Below are 11,548 nucleotides of genomic sequence, written 5' to 3'. Positions count from 1 at the left end.
TTGAGCAGGTGATTGAACATGCGACCCTTGAGTTAGTGTTGAGCAGGTGATTGAACATGCGACTCCTGAGTTAGTTTGAGTAGATGATCGATAATGCGACACTGAGTAAATGTTAAGCAGATGAGTTAACATGCGAGCCCTGAGTAAGTGTTGAGCAGGTGATTAAACATGCGACCCCTGAGTTAGTGTTGAGAAGGTGATCGAACATGCGACTCCTGAGTAAGTGTTGAGAAGGTGATTGAACATGCGACTCCTGAGTTAGTGTTGAGCAGGTGATTGAACATGCGACTCCTGAGTAAGTGTTGAGCAGGTGATTGAACATGCGACCCCTGAGTAAGTGTTGAGTAGATGATCGATATTGCGACCCTGAGTAAGTGTTCAGCAGGTGATCAAACATGCGACACATCAGTTAGTGAATGGCAGGTGATTGAACATGCGACCCCTGAGTTAGTGTTGAGTAGATGATTGATAAATGCGACTCCTGAGTTAGTGTTAAGCTGGTGATTGAACATGCGACTCCTGAGTTAGTGTTGAATAGATGATTGATAAAGCGACTCTTAAGTTAGTGTTGAGCAGGTGATCAAACATGCGACCCCTGAGTTAGAACTGAGCAGGTGATTTGATATGCGACTCCTGAGTTAGTGTTGAGCAGGTGATAGAACATGCGACCCCTGATTTAGTGTTGAGCAGGTGATTGAACATGCGACACATGAGTTAGTGTTGAGCAGGTGATTGAACATGCGACTCCTGAGTTAGTGTTGAGCAGGTGATTGAACATGCGACTCCTGAGTTAGTGTTGAGCAGGTGATTGAACATGCGATTCCTTAGTTAGTGTTAAGCAGATGTGCGAACATGCGATCCCTGAGTTAGTATTGAGCAGGTGATCGATAATGCGACCCCTGAGTTAGTGTTAAGCAGGTGATTGAACATGCGACTCCTGAGTTAGTGTAGGGCAGGTGATTGAACATGCGACTCCTGAGTTAGTGTTGAGCAGGTGATCAAACATGCAACTCCTGAGTTAGTGTTGAGCAGGTAATCGAACATGCGAATCCTGAGTTAGTGTTCAGGAGGTGATCGAACATGCAACCCCTGAGTTAGTGTTGAGCAGGTGATCGAACATGCGACCCCGGAGTAAGTTTTGAGAAGGTGATCGAACATGCGACCCCTGAGTTAGTGTTGAGCAGATGATCGAACATGCGACTCCTGAGTTAGTGTTGAGCAGATGATCGAACATGCGACTCCTGAGTTAGTGTTGAGCAGATGATCGAACATGCGATCCCTGAGTTAGTGTTGAGCAGGTGATCAAACATGTGACCCATGATTCAGTGTTGAGCAGATGATCGAACATGCGATCCCTGAGTTAGTGTTGAACAGGTGATCGAACATGTGACCCATTAGTCAGTGTTGAGCAGGTGATCGAACATGCGATCCCTGAGTTAGTGTTGAGCAGATGATCGAACATGCGACCCCTGAGTGAGTGTTAAGCAGATGATCGAAAATGCGATCCCTGAGTAAGTGTCGAGCAGGTGATCGAACATGCGACCCCTTAGTTATTGTTGAGCAGATGATCGATATAGTGACCCCTGAGTTAGTTTTGGGTAGATGATCGATAATGCGACCCCTGGGTTGGTCTTGAGCAGGTGATCGAACATGCGACCCATGAGTTAGTGTTGAGCAGTTGATCGAACATGCGACCCCTGAGTTAGTGTTGAGCAGGCAATCGAACATGCGAGCCATGAGTTAGTGTTGAGCAGGTGAGCGAACATACGACCCTTAAGTTAGTATTGAGCAGATTATCGATAATGCGACTCCTGAGTTAGTGTTGAGCAGATGAGCGAACATACGACCCTTAAGTTAGTATTGAGCAGTTGATCGATAATGCGACTCCTGAGTTAGTGTTGAGAAGGTGATCGAACATGCGACTCCTGAGTTAGTGTTGAGCAGGTGATTGAACATGCGACCCCTGAGTTAGTGTTGAGCAGATGATCGAACATGCGACCCCTGAGTTAGTGTTGAGCAGATTATCGAACATGCGACCCCTGAGTTAGTGTTGAGCAGGTGATCGAACATGTGACCTCTGATTTAATGTTGAGCAGATGATCGATATAGTGACCCCTGAGTTAGTTTTGGGTAGATGATCGATAATGCGACCCCTGAGTTAGTGTTGAGCAGGTGATCGAACATGCGACCCCTGAGTTAGTGTTGAGCAGGTGATCGAACATGCGACCCATGAGTTAGTGTTTAGCAGGTGATTGAACATGCGACTCCTGAGTTAGTGTAGAGCAGATGATCGAACATGCGACCCCTGAGTTAGTGCTGAGCAGGTGATCGAACATGCGACTCCTGAGTTAGTGTTGAGCAGGTGATTGAACATGCGACTCCTGAGTTAGTTTTGAGCAGATGAGCGAACATGCGACCCCTGAGTTAGTATTGACCAGGTGATCGATAATGCGACCCCTGAGTTAGTGTTGAGCAGGTGATTGAACATGCGACTCCTGAGTTAGTGTTGAGTAGGTGATTAAACATGCGACTCCTGAGTTAGTGTTGAGCAGGTGATCGAACATGCGACTCCTGAAAAGGCCCCTTTAATTTCTGTAAAGTAATTATTGGTAATTCTTAAGCATTTATGTCCTGTATTATACCGATATGAAATCTCGTTTAAGGCTCTTGAGTCATATGGCCGTAAAATCTTAAATTGATTTTGCTTAATTGTGTCTTTAAGAGAAGCATACTTGTTGACATCCCGCTGTTCTACCAATTGTACAATAACAACTGGTTTAGATGGAACAATATTATAATTAACCCATTTATGCCTAGCGTTTAGAAAAAAAGGCTTTGGCAAACAGCGTAGATCCAGATGAGACGCCGCATGATGCGGCGTCTCATCAGGGTCTGCGCTGTTTGCTTAAAGGAATTTCTGTAAGAAATATTCTAAATATAGATTTTTTTTATACCAGACATCCCTAATTTTGGAAATAAATTAATCCAATTTAGAAGGATGGGAGAGTCCACTAGGCATCAATGGGTTAATAGATGTCTAGAATCACGGATGCTCATTTGATGGTCAAACAACTGGTTTTTACGAGCATTTGACATTCAGCAATATTATGCCACATCAAAAAGTTCAGCGCATTATTTTACAAAGAAAGTGTGCATCGTAACAATAAAGAGAACATGTTACACTAGTTCGGGACATCTGTGATCTACTGTGTCAATTTTTCAGGACAATCAAATAAACACGGCGCACAGTGACCTTTGAAAGTCGTACAACATGTATCACGCGCCGTGTTCGCTTTATTTCTTGTTCAACAAAAAGTACTGGACCACATGAACTTGATCTTTTGTTGGACAAAATAGCAAAATGTGAACGATACATGTAAATAACGTGATGAATTCAATGTTCGTAAGATAAAAACCGAACCAAATACCGGACCCTTGTATTCATGTATACACAGAAAAATTATTCGATATAATAGAATAGGTTTAAAAGAAAGAACACACGATCCTTTCAATTATAAACCAACTCAATGATTTCTAAGAGGAATGCTAAATAAAATAAAATAAAATAAATACTTTTCAATCAAGCAATAAATTAACTGTTAATTTCTTGAAATGCATGACGAATTAGTTAGGCCGATACCGACACGCTTACTGATAGTTGTTGCAGAACCAAAAATAATGTTTGAGTCGCGTTCTGAGAAAACTGAGAACATTGCATGTGCGTGAAGTGTCGTCCCTGATTAACCTGTATCAGGGACGACACTTTCCGCCTTAATTGGATTTTTGCTAAGAAGAGACTTCATTTAAATTTAATCTGGGACGATATTTTACGCACATGCATTAAGCCCAGTTTTCTCAGAACAAGGTTCAAATCATAACAATAATTGGGAATTTCCCAACATTGTACAACAATTGGTTATTGACTGAACAATTGAACATTATTTGGAATTGTAGTTCAATAAAACTTAACCAATCTATGCCTAGTGGACTCTCCCATCCTTCTAAATTGGATCAATGTATTTGCAAAATTAGGGATGTCTAGTATATTTATTTCTATATTTAGAATAGTATTACAGAAATTACTTTAAGCAAACAGCGGAAAACCCTGATGAGACGCTGCATCATGCTGCGTCTCATCTGGGTCTACGTTTTTGCCAAGGCCTTTTTTCTACACGCTAGGCATAAATGGGTTAAATTTTTGTTGTTCTGGTGCGACTTGTTATGAACTTTTATTACCGTTTTATTCTCGTCAATGTTTGATTTGTTTTAAAGAATAAAAATTCGTATATACACACTTAAAATAGACATGCTGCAGCAATCGACAAACTTACTGTGTTAAGATTTGAAAACAAAACAAAACATTACGATGTGTATAAAAGAAAGTTAAACTGTGCGCCTGGCTAAAAGGGTCGTTTCGTATCAGGTAAATGATTAATCGAAAAAGATAAAATAGTACGGCGTTTCTAACGCTTTTGTTTATATATAATCGGGAAAATACAAAGTTACTTTTGAAAATGACACGATGTAGGCGATTTTTGCTGAAACCTGTTGTATATTTGTTTGCTTTTTTTAATTATTCCAAATATAAAGTTTGTGTACGTTAATACGTTTAAACAAATAAAAAATACGAAAATATTATCCCCTAACAATGTAACGGGGGATGATATATTGTCAATGAGCCGTGTTTATAGAACAAATAAAACAACCTGAGGCAAATTGCAAACATTTTACTAATTAATGTTTAAAGCTTTATATTTTTTAATGTATATGTTTGTTATTTACGAAATGCCCTATGGAGAGACATATGGTAGGTCGAATTTGTATGCCACTGAAGGAAAACAGTCGATTAGCTGCTATTGAAATAAGGCATTTATTTCAAACGCCATAAAATAACCATTACATAGTTACATGTGATAAACCACTAAAACACTTTAAATTACGACATAGTGGGCGAAAATATATTGAAAACTGCATGTCGGAGAGCCCCTGTATACATGGTTATAATTTAAAGTTATCAATCACATTTAGATAAACCAAAAATGAATTGATTGGGGTATATAACAGGACCGTTGCAAGTATTTAGAACATGTTTTTATTAATGTCCACTCAGTTTTAGCAAAAAGATGACGTATATAATATCCGCTTAGTTTGCTGCTTTAATATGGGCGCAAAATGTCTGACGCAATCTTAACCCATTTATGCCTAGTGTCTAGAAAAAAAGGTCTTTGCATGATGCGGCGTCTCATTAGGATCTACGCTGTTTGCTTAAAGGAATTTCTGTAACAAATATTCTAAATATAGATGTAAATATACTAGACATCCCTAAATTTGGAAATAAATTGATCCAACTTAGAAGGATGGGAGAGTCCACTAGGCATGAATGGGTTAAACTTGATTCAACATTATGGGCGAAAAATGTCCGATGAAACCATGCAATCTTGAACGTGATTCAACATGTATATTTGTGAGGAGACACACTTCCAATCCGTGACTAATTCGCGTGACTTTTATTACTCTTATCAGTATTGGTCATAGCGCCATGGAAGGTATAAAACCAAGCGTCATCAACAGTGTTGTTATCACACCCACGGTATTCTTAGACCATGTTGTTCTTTCTATATTTGCTGTTCATGGTTTCCATGACATCAAGCCATGATCCGACGGAAACATTCCCGCACAAGGGTGAGTGTTAAAGTTTTCCAGTAAATGTTGTTGCATCCATATTCTCGCCAAGATGAACGTCCGTGTTGTTTGTGGTATATTAATTTAATATCAATTTCGATGTTCGTCATATCAAAATGCATGTGTACGTGTTGCGTGGATGCCCTATAAACACATGGATGACTCTCATAGAGAGTAAGTAATATGTACAGTCCATATAATCTAAGTAATCTATTTAACTGCTATACCTGGTGTCAGTTACATCTAATTCTTATGCTAAACATAGTAATCTACTAGTAAACTACTTTACATTTTATGCATAACATACAATTAAACGCATTACAATGTATCGTATATTTAGTCCGTGTTCATAAGCTAAAAGAACAAAGTTATTCGTACAACACACCAAAAACACATTACAATTCGATGTATATACAGTCTCAAGCTAATAAAATGTGGATCAATTTTAATTGGAGTTTTTAAATTACTATGCTTCTAGCCACACTGGATCCAAACTACCACATTTTTTGGAAGACAAACCAAAGCAGCATCACGTTCGAGGCGCACGTGGCAGCGCACGGTTACGTCGGGTTCGGTCTGACCGCCAACGCCAGCGGTGCAATGTACCCTGGTGACGTCGTTATGGGCTACGTCAGCAACGGACAGTCTTACTTTGGAGTAAGCATTTGTCGATTTGTGACTAAAGTAGCGACTATAGGTCTCGGTAGCGTACTGGAATTGTAGCCCGTCCATAGGTCCTTAGTTGTATCCCACTAGGGCATCATCAGCAAACACCCTCTTAATTCACATTGTACTGATACCATCCATGAAACGGAACTGAGTGTATCAAAAAACCGAAAGCTTTCGATGCAATCGAGGTACAACGGTTTAAACTTTACTAGTATAGAATATTAAATACTGGCAAGCTGAACATTCTTCACACATTTACAGTTACTAGTATTCATACGTGTAATCCCATTTATATATGGGTGAAATGGCACCATCCTGCATAAAAATAAGTTCTAATTAATTTTCAACTTTTAGTAAATAAGTTTTTCAACATTGACTAGTGCGACTTAAGTTAGATTGTTTGCCAGACATTTTCAGTAATATAGATTCTTCGGCATGGTGGTCTATTCGTCTAGAATTGCTGAGTTATTGTATGTTAATAGTTATTACCATATGAAAAATAACAAATATTGTATTGTAAACGGGGTTAATGAGCACAATACACGGGAGCGTGTTGAAGTGTTATTCACGTATATACAACTTGCATATCAAAGGACATCCTTGTTTTTTCTCTGTCGGCTGTAGATGCATCTAGATAAGCTAAACGGCCCGATATCTGCAATGATTACCCACATCGTAGGTGTTTGCATACCCATAAAACGGTCCATCCCCAATTGTCAATGGCACGCTATATTTATTTATTTTGTTAAATGATCGTTGATCAAATCTATAAAAGGATTCAAAACACAAAATGTCAATCGAACTCAGTAGGCCCGCCTTTGGTAATTATGAATGCTACGTTCCAAACAAATTGCATTTCAATACGTTTTCATCGAGAGCGGATGAGGACCATCAAAACAATAGTATTTTTTTATTTAAAAAAAATTGAAGCGGTAAATCTGTCCATCTTTTTTCCAGGAAAACTTCACAAATTGTAGGCAATTATTACGTTTGATACATATCATGAGAGTTAACTAGTCAATCTACAAATGTAACCTCGTTAATACCAACTTATGGCGTTTCAAGCTATGCAAAATTCAATGTATGCATGTGTATGTATTATATGTGTGTGTATATGTATATTTTATATTTCCATGTTTATGTGGTATACTTCTGTATATAAGTTACATAAAGCCATATATGTTAATGGTAAAATCCTATATGGGTATGGAACAATGTGTGTTGTATAATTCCATACATGTCTTCGATTTATGAATTTATGTGTGTTGAAACATGGTCAATAGGTAAGGTTACACTAATTCCAAATCCCGTTGGGTCCTGTTATAAATCTGCCAATTTTAAAGGCATGTCCTAGCCTTTAATATACATCAAATTTGCCAAACCTGGAATCACTTTAAAGACGGATTCTTTTCCAATTACAAAATACCTTCTCGCACATTCTAAGAAAATATTGATCCCCCAAATACAAGCACTCTCGGAAACCAGGATTTCGGGATTGCGATTCCGACAAAAGCAACGTTTTTCAATAAACGCACCCAGAGCGTTCATCTTCCAACGTATTTCCCAAGGATATGCAACACTCTCTGTTGACAGACACAGCATACAGGAAATAACCACAAAAAGAATGGGCGAGATCGCTTAATGGCGTTTAAATCAGAAAGAAAATTAAGTACAGTATTCAGAAATAAGCACTATTTTCCAAACAGGAATACACAATGTTGTAATGGATTGTAACCTAAACTATTTCCATGAGGCAAATTATACAACATTATATGCCATATATATGAAAACTGTACAACAGACATATGGAAATACTGTATCCAAATATGTTTACATATACTTTATACAACATATATATACAACTATACCACACAAACATGGAAATATAGAACAAACATATCACACAACTACAAAAACCTTGAACGTTTGACTCGCCATAAAAACTTAGCCTCCAAAATGTTAAGTGAATGAAAATATATGGCTTGTTTACACAGGGAAACGAAATTGTCATATTTTAAACCTAAGCATTACAATATTCGTGCATCAAATAAAATTCAAGCTGTTTCAATGTACGTCATAAATTTAACATAAGTTCCAATTTTAACACATTACCATTTTATACAATTCTTGTCTTAAAAGTGCTGATCAATTTAATTTAGTGGGAACGATAAAAGATAACTAATTTAGAAACTTGCGCACGTACGTTTAAGAACTAAAAGTAATTTGTTTAGTTCAGCGATTGCGGTACATGATCCCACCAATAAGGCCAGCTGTTGTCTCGAATTTGGTCGGTTTTGCAATTCTTATTTTAGATAAGACTTCAATTATCTTGCTCCATCCTTGCCCATTTTGCTTGATGGGGTTCCAAAATAGTCGTCTTTGACGTACTACATACGCCGACATATACTTATTAATTGCTTTCAGGACTACCATACCGATCGACATGGACAGCCGATTCGTGACGGGTCACAAGATTGGACCCTGCTCCTCGCCACCGAGGACAACGAGGGAACCATTATGAAGTTTAGCCGCGCTTTGCACACACGCGACAAACCAGACGACATAGATATCAATGTAAGTCCATCTCACCCATATCCTCACAAATCCCACATCGGCGCACACGCATCATAAACCATGCAAGTAGATATTAATTTTTGTCAATCTCATCAAGTACAGTATAAAGCGAGCACATATTTCATCAAAACGTTTGGTATAATATGGGCTGGGGGTGTATCCTTACCCTTTTTTCGCAGTTTACCAAAGACCATAAGTCGCTTCCTCCAGTACCGAATGAACTAAATTGTTTTAAACAGCGTTTAAGATGTTTGTATAACTGTGGCTTCTGACCTTGCATTTTACGCAACTGTTTGAACTCGGCTTATATATAATTTGAACACATGTTTTGGTAGAGCTTACTGTAGATTGGGCAAGCAAAGAAACACCAAAGTGTACATAAGGTTAACGTTTTGTCGTATAAGGAAAACTGCCACTCCCATTAAAGCCATGTTTAAACGGGCCGAATCCATGTTCAAACTCGACTGAGACATCAGTAGAATACTCTGAGAATGTTCCATTAAGATTTGACACAACATGTGACATCCAATATGTTCACACGGTTTCACTATAGACATATCAGGAAAACTTCCCCGACCCATGTCCGCCATTTTTCTAAAATTGTACCGGATTCATTTTCGAACTTCGCCGAGTTATTATAGGAACATGTGTTCTGAGTTATTTTCATGAACATTGGGCAAACAATTTGAATTCTAGTGTTCACGTGGTTTTACTTAATCCATATGAGGGAAACTATCCCACCCCTGGCAACAAAATTTTTCAATGAAGGGAAAAATTATCAAACTAATCACAAATATAATGCCGTTAATCACGGGCGTCACCTCTTTTTGCGATGCATTGATAAATGAGCCATTGCTTCTTCCGTGGTGGCGCTTAGCCCCGAAGGTTGTGAAAATTCACAGATAAATCTAGGATGCGTAAGTTTTATATTTTTTTCAACATATTTCGCATTATTTAAAAAAAGTCGGGCAATGGAGTGCGATTCAGCGAAGATTAATTCATCAACTCATGTACAGAAACACACAAGTACAACTCATTTGCAAACGTTAGGACCTTTGTGAGTTGTGTTATGGTGGTGTTTGTAAAAGCATATCGAAGTTTTGGCCTGTGTTACGAGCAAATTTCCATGCGATAAAAACGCCAAGGACATCAAATGATTAATGTGAACATATACAAGTTGTTGCATGCACAAAACATCGGCTACTAGTCGGTCTAACAGATATTTTGTATTTTTCCAATAGAGATTGAGCCAATGCCAAGGAGGTGGCGCTAATGACAAGAGGTGGCGCCAAACTACACGTTTTCATCTGTTCTAATTTTCTTTACCGACCGTACGTTTTTTGTGACGTATTCCAGGTTGGATACTCGATCTTTTTTCTTTGTTGGATGATAGTGAAATATCATCGAACAAGTTAAGTCCACATACTTATGAAGAAACATGACTGTGTTTCAAAAAGATTTTGATGTTTTCGGTCATTGAATATGCTATAAAACTGAAAAGTAACTTGAGTATAATACGCAAGTTAACGATTAAATATCCTAATTTTTTGGAAAAGTTAGTAGGGACAAACGATATATTTTAGCCTTATTAAGATTCATTCACTTTTGCCTTTAAGCGAATTAAGGTTTTGGATTAGGGGACAAATATCATCGTTTCAAGCAGAGGTTACATCTTCAGATTATTTCGTGAATTATCTTGCTGTATAAACACATTTGTTGTAGAAGAAATATATCGAGAATGTTGAGAATTGTGTTATTGGATTTTTTTAGTATTACATATTTTTGGTTTAGATCGTCCAATATGATTTATTCAGGTTGCCGACATCTTAATTGAGTTGGTTACTTATATATTTTCATCTTGTTTTTTAATAGAATGTGTATATTTTCTGTAGCTATTTGGGTTAACGTGTATACGTTGAAGCAATAAAAAGAAATATGAAAAGGAACATTGTAAGGCATGTGCTGATTCATATATCGTGCATTGGCGCAACCTCCTGTCCTTAGCACCACCTCCTTGGCATTGGCTGTTTGTAAATCACGTGACCCTTGGGGCGTGGCAAGCTTTGACCCCAGGGACATGATTTGCGGCAAATTACTCTTAAGAAGGCGATCATAATTTTAAATTGTTGCATTTCAGAGCGGTATAAGCCACGTGATCTGGTCGTATTCTCGTGAAGACCCCATTGCACCCACAAACTACACTTACCACAGAGCACTCAGGGGCAGCATGGACCTTGAGCTCGTTTCAGGTGGAGGAACACCCGTGGGGCGGGCGCTGCTTTGAGATGGATCATGCTGTGAATACGGAAATGAATTAAATCACATGTGCTAGTATTAAACTGCCTTGACTTGATTGATTGTGATCGTGTGTGCCATTTTCAAAATCAGAAATTGGCGAAATTAAGTGCTGACGAAATAGTCCGCTTTTGAAAAATGACGAAATTTCGTTCTGACGCAAATAAATGGTTGAACAGTATGAAGATACGGTTATGAACCGCTAAATACCATGAGTACTTTAACTATATCCATATAATAAGTATGTGCAAACTTCAAGAGTACCCTGCGACCTTGACCTTTTGTTCTTGCTGGAGGGACGTCCAATAGCTATGAGAACACGTATGCT

The 11,548-nt window shown here is 38.4% G+C and overlaps 1 protein-coding gene across 1 annotated transcript; it reads left to right on the top strand.

The window, feature by feature from the left end:
• The first annotated feature begins 5,514 nt into the window (after positions 1–5,514).
• LOC127857693 (DBH-like monooxygenase protein 1 homolog) lies at positions 5,515–11,264 on the top strand. The gene is made up of 4 exons (XM_052394316.1): positions 5,515–5,682; positions 6,161–6,339; positions 8,776–8,925; positions 11,063–11,264. The coding sequence occupies exons 1-4, from the start codon at positions 5,604–5,606 to the stop codon at positions 11,207–11,209; spliced, it is 555 nt and encodes a 184-aa protein (XP_052250276.1). The 5' UTR covers positions 5,515–5,603; the 3' UTR covers positions 11,210–11,264.
• The last annotated feature ends 284 nt before the right edge of the window (positions 11,265–11,548 follow it).

This window comes from Dreissena polymorpha, chromosome 14, assembly GCF_020536995.1.
Source record: "Dreissena polymorpha isolate Duluth1 chromosome 14, UMN_Dpol_1.0, whole genome shotgun sequence".
NCBI lineage: Eukaryota > Metazoa > Mollusca > Bivalvia > Myida > Dreissenidae > Dreissena > Dreissena polymorpha.
This window is presented reverse-complemented; position numbering and strand designations above follow the sequence as displayed.